General features: G+C 32.6%; 4 protein-coding genes and 1 long non-coding RNA gene across 12 annotated transcripts in view; 3 read left to right on the forward strand and 2 right to left on the reverse strand.

The window, feature by feature from the left end:
* Positions 1-246, forward strand: part of Stacl (SH3 and cysteine-rich domain-containing protein) — a 50,319-nt gene extending 50,073 nt beyond the window's left edge. For both annotated transcript variants that reach the window (XM_083089112.1, XM_083089113.1), the window contains one exon: positions 80-246. In XM_083089112.1, coding sequence (XP_082945238.1) covers positions 80-226 — 147 coding nt within the window. In that variant the 3' untranslated portion in view covers positions 227-246. The remainder of the gene's footprint in view (positions 1-79) is intronic.
* LOC145965615 (uncharacterized) lies at positions 227-4,198 on the forward strand (the record flags this gene model as incomplete). Its single annotated transcript, XM_083089279.1, has 1 exon — positions 227-4,198. A coding segment is annotated over one exon (864 nt), but the record flags the coding sequence as incomplete, so codon positions are not given.
* Idgf4 (Imaginal disc growth factor 4) lies at positions 3,247-7,863 on the reverse strand. 3 transcript variants are annotated; one of them, XM_083089121.1, is made up of 7 exons: positions 7,711-7,863; positions 7,175-7,315; positions 6,161-6,411; positions 5,653-5,956; positions 5,376-5,538; positions 5,242-5,283; positions 3,247-4,834 (listed from the first exon to the last, which is right to left on the reverse strand). In XM_083089121.1, exons 2-7 carry the CDS (start codon positions 7,290-7,292, stop codon positions 4,372-4,374), a joined length of 1,341 nt encoding a protein of 446 aa, XP_082945247.1. In that variant the 5' UTR covers positions 7,293-7,315; positions 7,711-7,863; the 3' UTR covers positions 3,247-4,371. The 3 variants fall into 3 exon arrangements, with proteins under 3 accessions (XP_082945247.1, XP_082945248.1, XP_082945249.1); XM_083089122.1 differs by having other exon boundaries at positions 7,175-7,301; positions 7,711-7,730; XM_083089123.1 differs by lacking the exon at positions 5,242-5,283.
* On the forward strand, positions 7,561-19,667 carry LOC145965505 (uncharacterized). Of its 3 annotated transcripts, XR_014436739.1 has the most exons (6): positions 7,561-7,964; positions 8,792-9,012; positions 16,234-16,725; positions 17,033-17,217; positions 18,209-18,296; positions 19,383-19,667. It is a non-coding gene; the product is annotated as an uncharacterized LOC145965505 (long non-coding RNA). The 3 variants fall into 3 exon arrangements; XR_014436740.1 differs by lacking the exon at positions 8,792-9,012 and having other exon boundaries at positions 7,564-7,964; XR_014436741.1 differs by lacking the exons at positions 7,561-7,964; positions 8,792-9,012 and adding an exon at positions 13,341-13,380.
* On the reverse strand, positions 10,909-22,994 carry LOC145965499 (uncharacterized). Of its 3 annotated transcripts, none has more exons than XM_083089118.1 (7): positions 22,616-22,983; positions 17,026-17,208; positions 16,251-16,714; positions 15,860-15,967; positions 12,613-13,070; positions 12,369-12,484; positions 10,909-12,294 (listed from the first exon to the last, which is right to left on the reverse strand). In XM_083089118.1, exons 2-7 carry the CDS (start codon positions 17,204-17,206, stop codon positions 12,239-12,241), a joined length of 1,383 nt encoding a protein of 460 aa, XP_082945244.1. In that variant the 5' UTR covers positions 17,207-17,208; positions 22,616-22,983; the 3' UTR covers positions 10,909-12,238. The 3 variants fall into 3 exon arrangements, with proteins under 3 accessions (XP_082945244.1, XP_082945243.1, XP_082945246.1); XM_083089117.1 differs by having other exon boundaries at positions 15,860-15,970; positions 22,616-22,981; XM_083089120.1 differs by lacking the exons at positions 10,909-12,294; positions 12,369-12,484; positions 12,613-13,070 and having other exon boundaries at positions 15,195-15,967; positions 22,616-22,994.
* Between the last annotated feature and the right edge of the window lie 12 nt (positions 22,995-23,006).

Below are 23,006 nucleotides of genomic sequence, written 5' to 3' on the forward strand. Positions count from 1 at the left end.
TTCAAGTTTCTTTTTATTCGTAAATCTCTAAAAAGTATAATCCATAAGACAAGTTCTTCTATTCTATCATATCGTATAGATTGTGATCCAAGTGGGCGAGGAAATGGACGGGGTGGCGATGGTGAGATGCGCGGCGGATGTGCGTTCCGCCGATCACACGGGCAAAGAGGGCGACGTACTTTACAAGGAGATCCTCTGTCCTCTCAAGTACCTGCAAGAGGTGTGACAGCAGCCTTACCATTTTCATCAGGGCACGCGTAATGGCGCGATCGCAACGAGCAACGAGCGTCGTCGATGCGCCGATCTGCGAGATCGTTTCTCGGCGTCGCGCCGTCATGTCGCCGAAAAGTATTACGATTGTCTGCAGTGCACGGAACAGTGCCGTCACGTGATCGATAATAACAATCCTCCCAACAAAAGCGGCAACAATTACAATAACAATAACGACAATGGCGCCGTCGCCCGGATTCATCGCACCAATCATCGTCTGCCTATCTCGAATTTGGCGCTGTATCCGGATGTACCAACGTCTTCGCCCGATGAAATGAGGAAGATTCGAGGGGCCAGAGATAATCTGACCAAGTCTCTGGCGAGGCATCAGTCCACTCATCTAACGCCGATCAAGAAGAGATCGTCATTGGCGCGACCGGTTCGCGTTCATGATTCCTTTGTACAACTCAGACGACCGATGGCCGAGGAAGATCCTTATCACGACTCGCAGCCAAGTCAGCAGACGAGATCGTGCAAGAACCCCTGGTGGTGGCAGGATCGCCATGATCGTCAGGAGCCTAACGCGTCGACGAGCTATGCCTATCATCGGAGTGGAAATGTCGAGGACGGAAGCGCCGGTTGGCCTATTCGCCTACGACTCGAGCAGATGTTGGAGTTGACGTTACCGCAAACTAAACGGAAAAAGAAGAAGAAGAAAAAGAAAAAGGCGACGTCGGCGACGGCAACGATGCTGCTGATGAAGCAACAGCAGCGCGGTAGGCATAGCTCTAAAGACACCGAAAGGCTTCTCAAGGTACTCAGCATCAACAATGTGGACCAAGATAATAGGTACAACGTCAAACGATGTTCCGTCATGTAGAGATTAGAGTTAAAAGAAGAAAAAACGTGTAACAGACTTCTTAGGAAACACCGTAGGACTGATATGCTTGTATCTGCAACCCGGCTTTCCGCGAAAATCGAGGCTTCGAGTCTACTTGCGTATCGTACTTCTGCTGTATAATAATAATAATTTTCGGTAAGTTTTATATTCTATCCTTTATTTAAATTTTAATGCGAAAAAATGAGAAAGTATGACGGAAAACATTCTTTATGCATTTTAATCTTTTATCTTTATATAAAAGTTGTTTAAGAAATTGTCTTTTATTTATATTTAGGTTTGTAAATTTTAGATTTGCAGTAAATTATTTCCATAATAGCATTTATGATAAATATTTTTTTCCGATAGCGGTCTATAAAGTTTAGGAATTTATCTATTTCTTCATTTTTTAATAATTTTATATATATATATATATATATATATATATATATATTAATGAATCTCATATTAATAATATCATTATGAATGAATATTAGTAACGAGAAAATCATAATTATTATATAAAAATTTATTTACGGAGTTTGAATTGCCATTTTTTGATAATTATCGACCTCGATAACGCGCAGAGCACTTTTTAGAAACAGAAACCATTTCTGTTTCGTTCTTCCTCTCAGTTTAGAAATAGAAATTATCTCCTTCTAGTTGCGTATCCAATCTGCTGATTCCAACATCTCGAAACGCAATATCCCCTTTATTACTTTGATCGGACGTTTTTACTTTTATAAAACAAAGTGGTCAATGTCACGATTCATTAAAAAGAAGAAACAAATTTCGACGATGTTTAGTGATTGTTGTTCATTCATTATATTACCGTGTTGTATTTCGGTGTGAAAAGTACTGCATTGTTTCGTTTAAGTCGAGTGCACTTTATGCAAATATATACGTATATATATAATATATATATATATTCGCGCGGAGCTAATTAATCATTCGCATCTGCGCAAAAAGCGAACCAAAAAATATATGTTAGAGAAAAGGAGAAAGTATAAAGAGCCAATTTCATTCCACTAAACTGCCTGGGATCATCGCGGATGCTAAATCGCGAGCTCCTTCCAAGTTTTGCGACAGCACCTTTCTCCGAATTATTTTTTTATATCGAGAAATTGAGAAGACTCTATATTATTCTTGTCAGGCGTGAAAGTTATTCACACAACGGCTTTTGCGAATCGTTCGTTCGCGATCGAAGGGACAAATGGATGAAGGATGTATATCACATTTGTGATATCCAAAGCGGTAGCTTGGAGGCAAAATACAATTTCAAATATCGATTTTATCTCTTATTGGCCCAGTTCATATGTATAATTTATTTTCTAAAATTTACTTTCGTCAACTGACCATTCGCTTTAAAGTTATTAATTGTTTAATTTAATCAATTATTACATGCCTGTAATTTAATAACACGCGCACGGATCATCCATTTATGAACTAACTTTAGCTGATATCACCGTATTATTAAATTAATAGTGTGTATACGATAGTGTGTACTGGAGCAGATACAACATTTTACGTTTACAAGAATTAGTAGGGAATTTTACGAGAATGTAATATATCTCCTTCATTTGCTTAGCTCTTCGAGAATTGTCTCTTTAATAGAAAAATTACCCAGAGAAGAGCAGCGAGTACCTACTTACAACGGATGTACACGCATAATCCAAGTGCCATATATAGCGTCGCGACAGCCGATTAATTAATGCCTATAAACAAACCTAAGCATTTGAATGAACGTTCCAGTATTAAATATATTGACGAACAAAGGTGCGTGATTCGACATAATTTAACGATTCGAGACGCACCTCCCCCTCGTCGTATCGTAGATAAACCCACACGCATATAAATATATAAAGCGATCCTCTGTCAGCGAATGAAAGTCACGAAAAAGGAGAAGAAGAAATCGATTCGTATGAGTTACACCGCGCGTTAAAACCGTACGATTAATAACGTTGGATCGCGATAAAACAAAGTGTGTTGCTAATTTTGATCGAATCTATTCATGTAAATTTACAAAACAACGCACTATCTTGCTGCCGATTTATCGCGTATGAGTTTGGTATCGCATTTGCGTAGACTGTATCGGTCTTAACACGCGTGGACTTGCGAATCGAGATAGTCGTAGGTCTAGATTAATTGAACTAGACGAGAAAGAAATAATGATTTTATTACATATGTTACATTATAATCTTGTATTCTCACGAGTGCCCTTCTTTCGTTAATGTGATTTATTAATTAATCAAACTTTCTCTATCGGATTATTAACTTTAGCGTAGAGACGTAAAGCTGTTCCAGCTATTACTCCCAGTATTTTGTAAGAGTATCGTATATTGGTAGTTTAAAGAGACCGATTGCAGGCGTTCAACGATCGAGATGGCGATCGATGGCAAAAAAACGCGCGTCGAACATGCGACAAGTCAATCAGAATGTTAATTTATCACACGTTAATGGATCACACTGTGTATCTGTATCTTTTTTCATTTTAACTTCATCATGCCAATAGAAGAGAAAGTTTGATTCGCGTCTGACGTGAGAATGGCTGCGAATTATTAACTGTATCCGGTGTGATGTAATCCTCAATGTTGGATATGTTAACGAGTCTAGTCCATTTACAAGAGAACCTTTGCTATACACCCGTGCAAATGTATCGTTTGGCCGGAAAAATAGACTGCACGAAAAATATATTATCTATATAAATATATATACATATATGTGTATCATGTATATATGAATACCTTGTATATGTGGTTTATCTTTTCTTTGATCTTTATTCTTTTCGGAATTATTTATGAAATATCATCCTTGAAATCAGAGAATAATACGAGAAAACTTTTATAATTTTGTAAATAACGACTTTATATAAATAAGCTCTATACAAGTGATAACTATATAGATTGAAGTGTTATTCGCGTAGTTACTTTATATTTTGAAAAAAAGTAGTACTTGTAAAATAATTAGGGATGAGAAATGAACTTTTGAATAATAGGAAAGCATCGCTATTTTTATTATCACCGCGATCAATATATATATAACAACGACATTACAATTCTCGTTAAAATTGTCTTGTCGAAAAGTTTCTTTTTCGATAATTAAAAACCTCAATAGTTTACTCGTCAAACAATACATACAAATATAACTTCCGTTAACAAACAGCGGCTATCATTCAAAATTTATTAGAGACAAATGCAATTCCTTCAGCCGAATATGATAATTGAATACTTTTCAATACTTTTGACATTTATTTCGGCTATCATCCGATCGGACGTCGTTCCATTCTACAACTTGTATTTAGCTCCTCTGACAATAGGATATTTGTCGCCGGTGCAAACACCTCGGAAATCGTCCAGGGACAAATCCACGATTGCTACACCGCCGAGTCCCTTGGATTTCACGAAGGCAGCCTTGTTGCTGGCAGTGTCCGGATCCTCGTAACCGACCCAGATCCCTTCTGCTCCGGTATCCCCGTTGTAAGATTGATAAGCATAGCTGCCATACTTCTTGGACGGATCGCCGACACGTCGCAATCGTCCCGCCGCGTGTTCAGTCAACTTGGCGCATACCTCGGCGTAGGAGAGCAGTCCTGGTTCGTTGGTGTGGGGTCCAGGAGCGCCCGGGCCATCGGTCTCGATAGGTGGCACGCCAGAAATCTGGCTATCGGCCGTCAATTTCCACGTACGAGCGTATGTGGGGATGCCGATAACAACCTTGCTACCCGGGGTGCCGTTCTCCAACCAGTATCTGTAAAATTATAAATTACTTTTATTAGATTATAAAAAAAACATATATAGAATATTTTTAGTTTTGATAAAATTAGGAAGATTTATAAAGATGGCAAAAAGAGAAAAAATAAGAAGAAACATTTATATTTGGATTCGAGATATATCGATTAATGTTATTAATGTATGTCACTGTACAGGCAGTAATTGTCCCGATAAATGAAATAAATTACGCATTACAATTTGCTCAATGTATGAGTTATATATGAAAAAGTAGAATTTCATTTGCATGAGAAAATTGATAAATATTAAAAAATTAATGAAATTAAGAAATCAAAAGTGGAAATTTGTTTAACATGCGTTACGCTTTATATATTATTAAATTGTACTATGTGGAAAAATAATGTCAAAAAAGGTAGGCAGGTTTACCTTGCCGCAGCATCAATATTGTCATCTCCCACGTATCCGTAACTGTCATAAATTGATTGTATAATACATGTTAAAATATATATATATTGAAGATACTTTGGGGATACATTATGAGGGAAAAAAAGCAGGTTTACCTTTGCGCGTTATCAATATTGTCATCCACCAGGCGTCCGTAACTGCCGTAGATTGGTGCCGGGAAATCGGCCTCTTTCGCGCTGCGTTCCGGTGTTTTTTGATCAAAGGCGAAAATATGCACAGCTTCGATATTGGGTGCTAATAATCTGGCGTCATAGTAGACTGTTAAAAGAAACATAATTGTCTAATAAACCCCGAGATAATAATTTTACATCATCTCTATTATTACTAATGTTATTTTAATTTTTTTAGATTTTTATCGCAAGATATACTAACCGCTAGCGTTAACATGAGGCAACACAGTGACAGTCAGGGACTTGAATCTTGGTCTAAGTTGCGCCTTGAGATCACGGACCAGAATAGTGAAGCCATCGCGATGCTCCTGCTCCTTCTCATCCTTGAATTTTCCGTAGCCCAATTTCTTCTTGAGACCGTGCCAGAAAGAACCTAAAGTGCTACGCTGCTTTTTGGGCTTGACTGGTGGAAACTGCCACGCCAGATCGATTCCATCAAAGTCGTAGTCATTCAATAGACGATTAACGGAATTGATGAATTTCGTTCTGCCTTCCGAAGTCTCGGTCTATCAATCCCAGGCAAATATTTTAATTCTATTTATTTTTCTCACATAATTTTATTTGATTACATATTCTAATTTATCATTCTAATTATTCCATTTCTATCACATTAATTACGGTTTTTAATTGCTTTAAATATAAGAGATTTCTTGATATTTTGAAAATTCAATATTAAAAATTGATATGTAGGACAACAAAATTGCACTCACCAATACGAGATACTTGTGTTCCTCATCATAAGGATCCGAGTTTCCTCCGACACTCAAATAGATCTTTAGATCAGGAAACGATCGCTTCAGCTGCGTGGCGAGTTTATAATAAGAGTAGCCCGATCCGGTATCTAGACTCGGCGAGCCGGAAACAATCTCAAAATCGGAATTGATGTGAGCGTATCCATAGATCAGATGAGTACAGAGAGACAAGGCTTGTCTGACATCATCAATTTGAAACTTTGCCGGACCTGTCAAGGTAATAGTAAATTTGCATATATTTCGAATATTTGGTAATAAGAAATAATTAATTTACATGAAAATATATTAAACAAATATATTAAATGAAATATATTAAACAAAAGCGTGTGATATTTTCCAATTATGAGTTTCTACATGAAATGTGTGTGTTGTGCTATTCGCGCTTGACCTTCGTAACATAAGTGTGACAAAAACTCGTAAATACAAGCCGAAGCTTCGACTTATAATCGACTGTTGCTGGTTTTAAATATGCGAAGAATGAGAAATATTATACGTATGATTGAGAGAAAGATTTTTTTCTAAATTAAAGTAATAACTCGTCGCGTTAATATAATCCGTTATCCTTTACAATTGCATTTTTAATCAAATTTAAATTTAATAAAAATATATTCGATATTTTTCTCGCCATAAAATTTGAGTAAAAATAAGTAGAAAATTAAGTCATCTCAACCTTAAGCGATGTGTTTTGAAATCGATATAAAAAAATCGTTTTATATTAATTATGTTATTTATCCCTAAAATAATATAATGAAAATTTTAATTTGACACAACGTTCATACTATTCTTATATATCATTATTAATGCTTTTAAGAAAGAAATTTCATGTTTATTCGTGACACTTGATAGCGAAATTTTCAATTTACTAAGAAACAATTCAAGATAATAAATATTCTTCCAATAGATTAACATGTATATGTAACATGAGTATGTAACATGAATATCAATGATGTAAAAAATTAAAAAGTGACGCACCTTGTCTTTCATAAGCAGTACTATTCCAATAGCAGACTATCTTGGAATGCTCGTGAGGATCTACGCCGAACACAGTCTGAATATACAGCACCGCGAAAATGACTAAGAGTGCCTTCATCCTTGTTGTCTAGAAACGCGTAGCTGATCGTTTTAAATATTAATTAATAAATATTAATAGACTTTATTGTACGATGCGAACAGTACGACAATTAATAACATTGATAACACTTCACTTTTTATAATTTTGCTAGAAACAAAATATTAGTACCAGTAGCGCACTATGATCATCATAATTATAATTTAATAAAAAAGTCAAATATAGAAAGTCGATCTTTCAATATAAAAAAAGACGATTAAAAACGTTAAGATTTTTTATTTATTTATTTTTTGTATGATTTTATGCCTTTAATTGAAATGTTATTTTAAATCATTAGCTTAATAAATTATTTTGTTTCTACTTAAATTGAGTTTCCGAAACTTAAAGTCTTCTATTTTTAACACTTTATGATTTCAAATGTTTTTCTTTCGTGACTTACCTTCGGTAACGAAAAGAACGTACTGGCGCGTCGTTACTCTTCGTCAGGGACTTTAAAACCTCGATTCGATCTTCGGTTCAAGTAGTGGGGCCCAGTTGATTACGTCAGTCCCGTGATCGTTCGTCATTGCGTATTGGTACATGTATCTATATGTATATAACAGTAGCCGAGGTGCGTCGCACGAGAATTCATCATATGGATGACAGTCGAAACTTATGCACACTAAGTGACCCAAGGTCGAAGATTGTGAAAAAGTATGAAAGAGATGAACCAATACAAATGATTGTGTTATCAGTATTTTTCGTATTATTAACAATTAATGCGTATTTTTCGTAAATTAAGCGATAATCTGAAAATAAATTTGACATTTTTTTAAAGAATGTGACATCTGACACATATTTTCTATTTTTCTAGAATGTGAATTTCATCATAAAATTTATTCATAAATCTTATGAATAAATGCATCGAAATTATTCATAAAATTCATGCTCCATATACAAGGAGAGAGAAATATACATTCGTAACGTTAGAAATATATTGCGATATCTTGTATGCCTGTCCTCGAAAAAAATATTGATTTTTGAGAGCGAGGCTTTATCCCTGTAGGCTTTGAAGGATCGCTTGCTGACGCATATTGTATAAACGATCAGTGTGGTTTTCCGATTTATTCTGAAACGCATCCTGCATAAAACTCGCGCGTTTACATACTTTACCTGATTTGCAATAATATTAACATGACACTAAACGCGATACTCCAGCTGCGATTAGTTACAAACACAGACTCGAAATATGTTTTACAAAAAGATAGATGAATTATAAGATATCGAAATTTCTTTTACAAAAATAAATTCTTAATCTTCATATTCCATAATTGTGACATTTATTATTATATTTAGCGTTATCGCATTCTTTTTATTAAACCATGTTTTCAATCTACTCATTTTATATAACTTGCGTTTTATATTTTACTTTCATAAATTTCTGAATATTTTTAATATTAAATATTCGCGCAATTTAAAAATAAACTGTCAATTTATCTATTTCTTCGATTAATATATTTAGTCATTAACTTTTTTTACAGGGCAATAATTAGTGCACAAAAATTGCTGATATGTGTGTTCTTCTAATCTTTCCAAAGAGGCTCGTAAGAGGATAATTGGACACGACAATTTAGTACATTCGCAAACACGACATGAACATTCATTCCGAGCATTGCCAAATATAACTACTTGTCTCAGCGATTCTTCACTCAAAAAATCATTACTAATATTGCACCAATCTTCTAAAAATATTTTACAGAAGGTAACATATTTTTTTTCTAACATTATTTCCTAACTTTATGACTAACAGAATAGAAACTAGAATATAATATAACATCACAAATGATTTTTGTACTTTATATTAAACATTATTTTCATTAAAACAATTTAAGAAAAGTCTAAGAAATAATTTAAGAAAAATGCTTCTTATGATGCTATTTTAAAATCTAATATAAAACGTATTGATTCTCATTAATAAAATCCTTGTTTTGGGACACACATGATAAAACAAATAACTTTTTAATAGAGAATTATTGCAAAAATAAAATTTAATTCTTTCAAATTCTTTTCTTGAATATTCATTGGATATTCGTTGAGTATTGCCGTCTCTAAGCGAGCGAATTACTGCAGAACATTTGATAACCAAGGGGAATTATCGAGTTGAAAAAGATTAAAATGACGATCATGCACGAGCGAATTTAAAGTGTATTTGTGTTCTTGATTCCATTATAAAAGGTCTCTCTCTCTCTGACTGTGGTTCACTGAGAATAAGGTCCACGATGATAACACGGGCAAAAGGTTAAAATAAATAAATGATCTCTCTCACATCTTGAACGCGAGAAATGTGAAAGCATACACAAACAAATTTTCCATATATTATTAGACCAAACAAGATATAACTATATATAATAGTTGGTGAGAAGTGCCACGAAAAAGTATTTTCCCACTAATTAATATAATGACAATTAACACAAATAAAACACATTTGCAAAAAAATTAATTGAAAAATTTTTGCATCTATACGGACTGTTTTATAATTTATCATCAAATACATCAAAAATTATTTTATAAATAAGTATATTTTCTAGAAATAGAACTTCTCGAAAAAGTTTTAGCAGAAAATAGATAAAAAATTTTATAAGTCATGCTTCTTTTTCAGGCAGTCATTTTTCAGTTTTCGGCAAACAGTTTTATTTTTTTTAGATAACCTATGAATCTAAAATATATATCTAAACTATTAAACTATTAAAAAGAATACAAATTTACTAAAATCTTCGTTGTTATTTCTTTAGACTTTGAGATGTATCTTTGAAATAATATACTTTATATAGAGAATTCAAAATACAAAAAGAGAAAGAACATATACTACAAATATATTTTAGAGTTTTTTTTTCGTTAAAACATCTGAGAGAAATTCATTTTTCCAAATGTAAAACATTAGTTTTCTGCGCAAATGAAAGAAGAACGAAACGTACCATATTGATATGTATATCCGTTCTCGGAAACCAATCTGTCGATGAGAGATAGAAGACATTAGTATTGCTTATATAATGATAGTATGAATCAGAACAGCTAACAAACAACGTCTAATATGATATATTTATCCTGTGCTCCGATAACTATGACCTTATTCTCTAAATGTATAAGAGAATAATTTAATTCATTAATATTTTATTTTTATGAAATGTAAATAGAATATTTTATTTTTTAATAATTCTTCTTTAAAAATTCTTTGACCAATCTAGAATCAATTTTTTCTAAATGAAAATGTCGAAAGTATTATTTATTATTAGACTTATTGTTCTTTCATTTTTAGTATCATATTATAACTTTGTAATTAATATAACAAAATTAGAATTATCTAAACTCTACTTAAAATTGGTTGGAAAAGGTTTATCAACTTATTTAAAAATTTAGTTTACAAAGCTCTCTTTCTCAATCATATCATCGATAGTTGATGTTTTAGTATATATGGATCTCGATATATTTCCGTTAGAAAGAAATTGATCACGTAGGAAACGTACATGATTATGTTAAAATCATTAATAGCTTAGTCTTGAATTAGTGACTTGATAACAGATATATATTATCGTATAATTCGAGACAAACATACTCCTAATTGTTGGGCCATAAAACAGAAAATTCCAAAAGCGAAAAGTCTGTTTTTTAAATGCTTTTATTAAGAAAAAATCGTTTATGTACATTTACAACGCCTCTTTGTATATGTTTATATATAACTGGATCTCTAAACTATAACAAAATTACGCTATGCTCATCATATATGTGAACTGCTTAAAATAAACCTTTTTAACAGTTAAGTCATAAAGATTTTCAATAAGAATAAAATTAATAAGACGTCTCGAATATTTCATCGATCACTCTTCTACAATTTGTTAGAGTTAATTAATTTCAGCAGATGTTAACTTAACGAGATACGTCAATTTATTTATATGTATATCAATTTGACATGTTTATTTTTAACTGCATTAAAAATAACACAATTTGACAATCTATAATTATTAGCGACAATGATATCGAGAAAAACAAGATTAAGTCTTATTAATGTATTCTTTTAAAATTGAAGAACTCGATTGTCGCCATGATAAGGGGTATCAGAAAACAGGATTGGTTTGCAGTAGCAGAGATAACTTTATATTATGCAATATCACATATATGTTGTAGTGATTTACGATGTATCATGAATTCTCTCTCTTTCTTTTCCAATAATAACATTTTTTAAATGTAAAAAAGATTGGGCGGAAAATATCCCAAACTTTTATTTACATTTATACAAAATATCTACATTTATACATTCCGCATCTTGCATTTGTACAAGTAGTAAAAGAATTAACCATTTGTACCATGAGACGCGTGAATATTATAAAATTAATACAGAAGGAAGTAATTTGCGATCAGTTTCGATATTTGGTAGATGAAACATTTTTCTGATCGATTTTCTCGTGAATATTAATTTATTCCGAGAACATTCGATAAGTTAACTCTGCTAGTGCAATAAATCCAACTTGACGCACTTGTATTAATAACAAAATCATGAGTGTCTTAAGTAATAAGTGCGATTAAGTCACTCTTGACTATTCCACTCTATGCATCTCCGCTATGGATCTTAATCTAGAAAAATACAGTATCTTCTTTTCTTTTTCAAGAGCTCGCATTAAATTCTCGGGAAAAGATTTATTAGAACCGTGTAAACGTCAAAGGCTCGTCGACGATTTATACACCGTATCATTATATATATTTATCTAAAATTTCATACGACTTTTCGAAACATGATTCATGTTCTCTCCAACTTCTCACGAGATAATCATTGAATGATTGAATGATTCATGCAGATTATAATGCATAATAAGTATTTTTTACTGATGAGATGATCGTGAACATTGGTCAAGTCGATTATATTTCAGACGATTTCCACTCATAGAACTCGACCACCGGTCGCGTAAAAAACTTTCGAACTATAATGTTGACTTTTATTCCCGCTTATCTTGCTTCAAATTATGCGGATACTCGAGCATGTCGCCCTCGTCTGAAATTGAAATACAGGAATAATTTCACGAATCACGCGCAATCGATTTTACTCGATCGATCTCATTAAATTACCTTCTCCCTCATCCTCGCCCTCCGCCAAATGAATATCATTCTTTTGCTGAGGTTCTTTATCGTAATCGCCGCCATCGTACTGATCGTCACCGCCGTTAGCTTGCCCATCGTCTAATCTAAAATCAGAAAAAATTATTTATATTGATAGATTTCGAATATATGTATGTATATCTTAAGATATATAAATTGCAATTGAATAGAATTTGATTACAGTGCTAATTATAAAAAAAGAGCTAGGACTCACCCAGAAACACGACCCAACTGCTGATTGAGTTCTTCGCCAATCTCTTGTACTCCGGGTTTCACTCTGAACCAAGCGTCGTTCGCTCTCCTCTCGACGATCAGATCGCCGTGTCGCGCGGGAGGATTCGCGGCGAACGGAGGATCGAGATTGCCAGCTTCGATCATCGGCTCCTTTTCCTCTTTATTATCCACCGAAGCGAATTTTAACGGCGGCTGCTGCAAATTATTGTGAGCCACCGCGTCGTCTCGCTTTTGGACTTCCTCCTGACGTTTTTCTTCGACTTTCTGTTCGATGATCTCCGGAATCGGCAATACGCCGACCGGCAATTTGACCTTCGACAAAGGTCTAGGTGGTAGCGGGGCGATCTTGTCGACGAGAGACGGCGACACTAAATTAGCGTTATTCGCTACAGTAGAGTTTTCCATTTTTCGCGAACTCGCGGAATCGCGCGCTGTATTCTGAAAAAAGTTTTTCACAAGATTATATACATGGTAGAAAATATACACTTACAGATAGGAACGCGACAATTATACTCATGTTATATCATGAAACCGGTTATAATGACAATTGTCATTTTTTAATAAATGCACAATAGTATTTCTGAATAAACAAAGGAATTGTATCTTCAGAATTCATTGCTATGCAAGAAAGCAGCTCGGACATTGCAATATTTTCAATTTTTCTCTATTAATTCAACTTTTTTTTTATCGATAAAACTTTAGCGGACTTCTGATTCAAATGATGTGATCAAAAGCAATTGTATAAAAAGTAAGATTCTATTTATTCTCATGTTCAATTAGTAATTGATCAAACAACTATCATCTACAAAGCTGTATAAGTGATGACTATGAAGTGCAAACTATATTAAGATCCGGAGTTAAAAGTTAAATTATTAAGCAGTAGAAGAGGAGCTATACTACACATTACATAAATAAATACAGGCTTCTCTCGCAGTTCAACAAATTTCGAGCATTCTCTAGCTTGGCAAAAGTAATAGATTCAGTCTTATGCAACATACATCAGTGATACGGTAAAGATGCGACGCAAAAGTTAATAGTAGCTAAATTGTTACAAGGTTGCCAATAAAAATACAAGCACATAAACATAATAATAATTTATTAATGCATTATAGAACACAGATTTACAGGCACATTCAGGACAAGTCACGAATTGTTATATATAAAAATATATCATATTTCTAATAACAGAAGTGAATCTTGCAGAAAAGCCGCAAAAATAAACATTTGTCAAGAAAATTATATACGTACATAAAAAAGTAGAATCTTTACGTTCCTTAAACATATAATAGCATTTGTTCATGAATTGTACATCAACAAAAATATCTATAAAACACAACGTCAACAATAACAAAAAAGAAAAATAAAAATTTTTAAAGATGTTTGCAATAACTCCAGTTAAAATAATCTTTAGGAATATTTATCTTTCTTACTTTCTCTTTTAATTATCTTTCTTAGAATACTTAATAAAAATTATTATTAATGTTTGCAAGGACTTTTTATGCACAGTATTGCAGTGTTAAAAGCATTTATTTTCAAAATTGTATTAATATTACGTGTTATAAGCAGATGTATATGTATTTAAACATAAGAAATTAAACCTTTCTTTAAGAAACGATTTGTTGCTGCAATAATTAAGACACAAACACTTATTAATAATAAACAATATATCATTTTTTATCATGTGTATGACGTAAATCAAATTATTTGAATTACATCCATTAATGCGTATACATTAATATGTATTCTCCGAAACAAATATCCAGAATAAACTCTACATATATGTAATAAATGCGCGATTTACAGTAACTTACACTAAGAATCACCCTAACTTTAAGCAATAAACAAAAAACAATTTAAAAAAATAATATATAATCTCATCTTATTTATTGTAAATATGCATATAAATTAATGCACATTAGCTGTATAACTTATTTATTTATCAAAAACAAATTTTATTATGTCTAGTTTACGGCAGTATTAGAGAAAGAGATTACACAGTTCCAAAAAAGAAACAGTTATTCCGAGAAACCACCAGTAAGAAAATAGAATAATTTTATTTTTCTTTTTTTATAATCCCATCACATTGATAACTATCTATTTTAAAAACCAATACAACTAAAAACAATTAGTCTCAAAATATATTCATCAATCCTATTTTATAAAGAAACATTAGTTGATTTAGAGAATGAAATAATAATAACCACTTTCGGTTTAAACAACTAACTAACTAAAAAATGTTCTTAATCCATGTAATTTATTGTATAATAAAAAATTAAACAAAAATAATTATATAAATTATATAAATTATTATATGTATAATTTATATAAATTATTATATGTATAATTTATTAGGTAAAATACTTTGTATATCATGCCGATTAAAAAAAAAAATCATTACTATTAATTTTTAATTAACATCTTACTATAGTCACAATTACTATAATAATAATAATTATTATATATATATATATATATATATATATATATATATATATATATTACACATTATAATAATTATTATAATATAACGTATATTAAAATATAATTAATAATGACAAAAAATTTTTATAAAATTATATCATATAACAAGAATCAATTTTTCACATAATTCACGAAATATATGTTAAAATATCTGTAATATTGCAATCCCTGATATGAATTGAAAAGAATCAAACCATAAGTTTGATAACAAATTATCAAATCTATGTGATTTAATGAATTCTATCATGGGGTAGGTTATGGTTGAGAATCCCGTTTACTCTTTCCTGCAAAGCTTGCAGTTCGTCATCTTCCGCACGAGCTTTGTCACTAACTGCTCGATTAGGCACGGCCGTGGATGCTTTCTTGATGGCAAGTTGCGGTTGTTCAGCTTGCGAACTCAACACCGCTTGATTGCCACCATGCCTCGTACTGTTGTCCCGTCGATTCAATGGTGGCGACATTACCTGTTTCCTTTGTTCCTCGTCGAAAAGATTCTCGTCGCCTACGACTTTTGTATTTGGACGCTCAACAACATTTCTTTGCTGTTTTTGCTGAAAGTCATCGCCCGAGGGCTCGTCAATCTTTTTTGTACTAGTTGAAATAATGTTGCTATTCTTTTGAATGAGTCTAGTATTGTTAGTCTTCTTGTTGGCATTCTCGTTCAACATTTTGTTTTCCGAAGGAGCTGCTTTTCCGTCCGCACGATAGATGTTGCGAAATGCGTATAGTGGCTGCAGCGGACTTACCTGTTGCGGTTGCGGCGCCGGAATCGGTTGTGAGTCCTCCTTCTGCAATGCTGATTGTGACGCTCGAGGAGTTATCGGTATCGGATCAGGAGATGTGCTTTTTCTGAACTTCTGAAAAACATGATAATCATAATACTTATACATCTTTACATAACTGTTTTTTATCTTTTAAATTAATGAATATTGAATATTATAATTGAATATTGAATATTAATCATTTTCTGTACATGTATAATAACTATTCTCTAACTCATTTAACATTTTATATAACTATCAATCAAGATTGTATTCTACAATTATAATCATCTTAAAACATTATTTTATACATATTATAACTGATAAATTGACCTTACATATATATTTATATGTTATAGCGAACAACAGACAATACCTTGGCGTCATCCAATTCATGCTGGAGCTGAAAGACTTTCTTTTTGAGGTGATCGATGATATTATCGGTATTACCGCTAGTTGCCATCAGTTCGTTGTACTTGTTCTCAAGCTGAGTCTTCTCATCTTGTAATTCCAGGTACTTGGACTTCAATTTCTCCTTTTCTTCATGCGCCTGCCGGATGCGACCACGTAAATCTTGCAGCGTCGTTTCCAACTTATTAGTTTCGTCCAATGCCTGCTTCTCACGTTTTTTACATTCGTCTTGTAAATCTTGATGTTCCGTTTGCAGGAGCTGATAAGTCTGTTGAAGCGAATCGAACCTTCGCATCGCCTCTATACTATCCTTATCGCGTAAAGACCTCTCCTGCGATGCACGCTGTTGCAATTCTTGCTTCACCGCGGCGTTTGAACTCTTCTCCTCGGCCAAGGACTTTTCCAACCGAACTTTGTACTCGAATATAACTAGAAAGAGTGTATGTATTGATTATCTCATTATCGAAAAATTTATGAACAAATGAGGAAAATTGAATTGTCAATAATCGACAATCAAACAACTCAGAAGAATGGAACAATTTATAAGATTTGCCATAAAGTTTTAGCATAATTTTCCAAGTTATACTTTCCACAAAAGATTCTTCATTCTATAAGATAAATAGCTTTAAAACCCTAAAAAGTATTTGTTATGTCGATATTTTAAGATTAATTAAAATGTTATAACTATGGATTCCTTCATCCCGATACAGCATGTAACCGTTTATAATACATTTACTTACCTTGCAGTTGAGCGGCGAGAGCCTCCTGCTGATGAGCGCATTGTTCGTGAAGTTCTTGTAGCCTGGTCATCTCCGAGACAGCGGCACGATAAAAGAATATCAGCAAAAGAGCTACCACTCCAGCGCTCCCATACAGAGCCAGGCGACCGCCTCGGCCTCTACCAAGCCGCGAACCGCTCATCCCTATTGACAGTAAGATACATTTTCTTGCATTATCTCTTGTAAAAACAATTGGGGTTTATACGTGGATTTATATCGACATATTGCATTATAAAATGAGATATCATAAGCAGTAATTTAATGTGAGATATAATATAATGTGATAGATCTTCATTTATGTTGTGTGTCGCTCATCATAAAAATATATACAGTACTCTTAAAATTTAGTCAAATTCTACTCTAATTGTACTAATATAAAAAAAGTACGAACAACATTTATAATAATGTGGGACTCCGATAACCATATCACAAAAATTTGATTGAATCTCCTTGATTTTCTATTGCCAAAGTAGTTAACCAATAACTAACGAAATTTGTTTGTTAAAGTCAACAAATACAGAAATCAAGGACTACGAGAAAAAGATTCAAATATATTAAAACATAACAACACTGTCGAATATAAACATGATAGAGAAGCTATATACCATTTGAACGTTAAAATTATGTTCACACATTTTACCATTATTCACTATATATATATATATATATATATATATATATATATATATATATATATAATTATATAATTATATAATTATTGTCTCTATAATTCTATTCCAGAGATTTCAAATAATATCTATTTGAGATAGTTTATTACAAATATGAAATTTGATTTTTAAAATGTGTAGAGAAATCTCGGAAAAAAAATAATGACGACCAAAGAAAGAACGAAAATACTAAATATGATGAAACAGCAGAAACAGAAAAAATATTGTACTTGCATAATTCCGCCTTGTTCACGATATATATATGTATACATATCTGTTTTTTATTTAAAAATATATTTATTCGCTTCAAAGTAAAATAAAGTGCAAAATATATTTTGCAATTTTTTTTCCTTTGTAACTGGTATTTTCTCTTTTTGTTTGTTCTTGCAAAACAATCGAAATATTTTTTTTCACAATAAAGCTCGATTTTTTCAAAGACAAAAAAATCAGCGTAAAATGATTTAAATTGTTTTCAGAGGACACCTGTGGGCAAAAACCAAAATTGGACAATAGTATTTTTGGATGTCAAAACAAAAATCGTCAAAATGCATCAGAAATAAGATTGTAAGTAAATTAGACGCTTTTAGATGGAAAATTTTTATATCATCATATCATAAATAGAGATTCTCAGCATCAACATGTATAAATATTTATTTTATATTAAATTAAATAAAATGAAAAAGAATAAAAAACTAAAAGATTAGATGTAGTTGTAAATGGATAACAAATAATCAAAGAATGGACAAAAAGTATGTCGACTGTACTCAAGATATTCAATTATGTTTTTAATTTATGACGTAGCCTCATTAGTCCTATGAATCGTTTAGCTTTCATTTTTCTTCTTCTCCGTCTTTTGACTTCTTTTTCAGAATCCGTTATGAAAACGTTTTGGCATTTTTGTCCTTGTTAGTAGAGCATTTGAAAGAGCCATAAAATGTAGATCTTTGACATTTAGATTTGAAGATCATTTACATAGTATTCCTTCATTCTTTTAGAACTGCATTTTAAACCGAGAAAAAAATAAATAAAGGAAAAATGAAACGATAAAAATCTATTTGATATAGAATCGAAAATTGATTTTATGTTAATTAAAATTCTTTCCATTCTGCTTTTAATCATTTATTTCAATTTTCAAAAGAAATAAACGTTAATTTGAAAAACAAAAAAAATTTACGCGTTTAGAATTAAAATATATTTCTAAATTTCACACAATACAATTTAGTATAATTAATTATATAAATGTGTATTGAGATTTCAAAATTTGTTTTTGATTTCTGGAAGATTAAATACTAATTTATGAAAAGGAATTCTCTGCAATTCTTTTTATCATAAAATGTCTCCGCGATTTACGGTATCAATATTTAAAATTTATTTATTATATATATATATATATATATATATATATATATATAAACTAAAATAACAAATTACATTGATTAGTAGATTTACAAGTAAAGGAATTTATTATAGCAGTCTAAGACTTGAGAATACTGCCACTTTGTATAAATCAATCGCCAGTTACGAGGATTAAATCCCATTTCACACAGAGACGGATTTATTTCAATTCATTTTAATTCGTCTATCTTTTATCGGATCACCTCGCGTTCCTTTCCCGACTCGAGCGGATTAATGAGAATTTTCATCGTACAGCACAAGGAAAGAAAAAACGGGGAGGTGATGCAGAGGGGTAGTTGGCTACTTAGCAGCTGGATTGGAGTTCACTGACATTTCGAAGCACGCGCGATGCGAGCCTTGTTTCGTTTACGGCGACGACGACGGAGACGATAAACGGCGACGCACGTGTACCGTTCGCGCGGAAACGTGACGGCTGCTTGCTCGCAAGCGGATTCTGCCTGACTCTTTGCATGCCTCTGGCATCCCGCCACACGTCGGATATTCACGGAATAGTGAATCCTTGATTACGTACAATATAAGGTAATCTGGTGGAAGATACAAATACCTTCTCCAGAGTTAATTCCTACACTGAAAAAAAAATTCTGGGTAAATCTGTGAGATGCATTTAGTAATGCATTTTTTTAAATATTTAGTTTTTATCATCAAGTATAATAATAATAATAAAAAAATATTTAATATATATAATAATAATAGTTATAAACATTTTAAAAAAGAATATTTTACGTTTAGTTGAGTCTACTAAGTGTATTTAAGTAAATTATTCCGTCTTAATCACCTATACATTTAGTTGAAACTATTTCACCATAGCTCAGTGGTGATAATGTTAACATTTAGTAGACTCAACTAAATGTAAAATGTATTTTTTTTTAATATTTTGCTATACTTGATAAAAACTAAATATTTAAAAAAAAATGCATTACTAAATACATCTCACAGGTTTACCCAGAATTTTTTTTCAGTGTAACAAAAGAAAGAGGAGTATCGCGCTATTCGCGCTATTCAAATTCTACATATTTATCAAAATCTTAATAATACAATCGGTTAATAATGAGCGACAGATCAACTAATTAATCATTAAATTAAATGCATATAAATTGCGCTATAAAATTTAAGCTAATATTCCTTCTGCGACAGCTATGGAAATATTACGACTCCAAATACCACAAGCAAATACCGCGCACATATGTATATCCATCCATATTATAAACTGTTGACATTATTGTCACTGTTGACACTGCAATACTGGATTAACCGCTGTATGTCTGTCGAGAAATTATCAAATAGAATCGCATCATATTGTGAATATTTTTGATTCAATGCGAATAAGATTTATTATCAAGCGAGCCATTGTTGATTCTTTAGAGAAAAGAGAATCAAATACCTATATAGACATATTTAATTCGAAATTTATAATTCATTGACAAAGCAATTGTATTTTCTCTCAAAGTATAAGTAGCAATAAATAATAGAATTTAAAAGCATGTAAGGTTCTTTGCGGCAACAAAATAAGTGAAATCTTTTACTAGCGCAATAGAATTCATTTATTCATCGATTGTCACAATAGTAATTTTAAAAGCCATCTTAGTATCTCTAAGAAATACCGTTTGTGACTACTGAAAGCGATTTTTTTGTTTACATGGAGCATATTGTTTTGCAATGTTAAATCTCTTTTTTTTCTCGCAATTTTCAACAAAACGCGCTTCTCCTTGTCTATGCAATAATTATGGATTACCTTGTATACGTAATTAAATACTTACATCAAGTCCATTCGTATCGCATGTACATTCCACTACGCTTTTAACTTTTTATCTTTCATCTTTTTTCCGACTCGCTCCATTATAAGTCTACAAAGTGTAAAAACTAAGGACAGACCTATTGACATAACATTGCTATCGCGAATGAATTATTCCTCAAAGTATTTTTTTTTAATTATACGATGCAGTTTCATAATGAGAATATATACAAAACCTAAAACTAAATTTATTTCGAAAATGAGAAACTAAAACGCTTAACTTTGTATTTGAAAGATAGATAGTATAGTTTAAAATTTACTTTAAAAAATCGAATACATATTTAAAGCATAAAAAGTTCAATATTATGACAGTGCTTAAAAAAGGGCGATTTTTAATTAAAAGAGTCCAAGTCATGAATCTGTTTTTGGAGTAATTTAAATATCGGTAATTCTCCAATAATTATTCCAATAATATCTTTAGCAAAATATTGATCAATTATGCATATTAATTATTTATTATCGTTTCAATATTCTTTTATATAATAAAAACTACTATTTGTATTCGTATTCGATTGCAATTCCTGTAACGTTGTACTTGAATGCGTGCATCGCGACATATAGTTACGTAACATTTAAATCTTAATTAACATTTTATTGAATTGTAGAAATAAGATGGACTTGGATATGTATGAAGATGAAGAAATCTATCTAGCGTGGATTTACTTTTCTATCTGTCGTGTCCGATTTATTAATACACGACCATTAAGATGACGCGATGCGACACGTAGACCAGTCGCGTGCCTTCCAGTCGATCACCCCGAAAGCGACAGACCGACAATCCGAACGAAAATTCCCTAAACCAACATTGGAGAACATCGCAATGTACACGTGGAATTGCGCGGATGACGTTTCATTCATGAAGCCGCCGTTGATCTTGCCGAACTGTCAACGTCGTCGTTGTAATCTAGAATGATGAATAGCTAGCACATTCATCGCGAATATCCCATTACGCAAACTTTGCATCTATTAATTATTGCAATGATGATTTAATATAGTCATGAGTTAAAAAAAGAAAAATCCTCAATGCGCATTATGCGTTCATTCGTATTTATACGCGAAATGAAGATTCGTGATGCACTTCTGCAAAATTAACTTTAATTCTCATTAGTGTAAATAGCTGTTTAAGCAGTTATTAAAAAGAAACTGTTATAAAAACGTATATTACAAATAATACAAAAGTCATACGAAAAATGTATTCTTTTATTAGAAAAATGTATATTGACATGATTTAAATCATGAGTTGAAAATCGTAAACTTATCTTATTTGCAAAACATACACTTGAGAATTAATGTATAAATGTTGTAATAAGAAAAATATTCTTTTATCCGAAAGAAACATGTAACGATAAATATAAGATAAGATTGCTATAATCACGAATGCTCATAAAAATTAACTTTAATCCTTAGTAGCTGAAACTTTTACCAACAAGAATTTAAGAAAGTAAATGACACCAGGCAAAGAAAACGAATCTTTCAACGATTCTACGATAAATATAAAATATTAACGATTCATTTACAAGAGATAACCTCAATCCTCGTTAACCTAGATAGGAGAGAAACGTAAAAAAAAACGGCATCGCGAAGGAAGAAGAATCTCTATCGCAAGGATCATATACATATGTTGACACTCTAGAGCGTCGTTCGGTTATGTTTACGACACGCGTGACGTACGTACCTCGTGTATCCGGTCGACGGCGAGCCGTGCACTCAGCTCTTCTTCATCGCGTGTCCCGGTGCGTCGATCGCGGCGACCGCGTCGGTGAGGAAATGGCGATGACGCGTCGCGCGAGGGAACGACGGCAACTCTTCGGCGGCTTCTCGCAGCGGTGCTCGTAGCGACGGTGGCGGCGTCGTTGCGCGACACCGCGTTCGCATAAGGACGAGCTCGCGCGCGCACGTCACTCGCGTCGAGGTCGCGGGAAACGCGGGGCGAGACTATCGCGGGAACGTGGCCGGCGACTCCTCGTCCTCGCGTCGTCGAGAGTAACGCGCACCGTAAAACGGAAATGCACGCGGCGTAGACATTCCGCGATCAACTGGCGCTGATGCCGTCACCGCGCGCTCCA

The sequence above is a fragment of the Camponotus vicinus genome, unplaced genomic scaffold (assembly GCF_025532165.1).
Source record: "Camponotus vicinus isolate PSW18456_S1 unplaced genomic scaffold, iyCamVici1.0 SCAF_14, whole genome shotgun sequence".
In the NCBI taxonomy this organism is placed as follows: Eukaryota; Metazoa; Arthropoda; class Insecta; order Hymenoptera; family Formicidae; genus Camponotus; species Camponotus vicinus.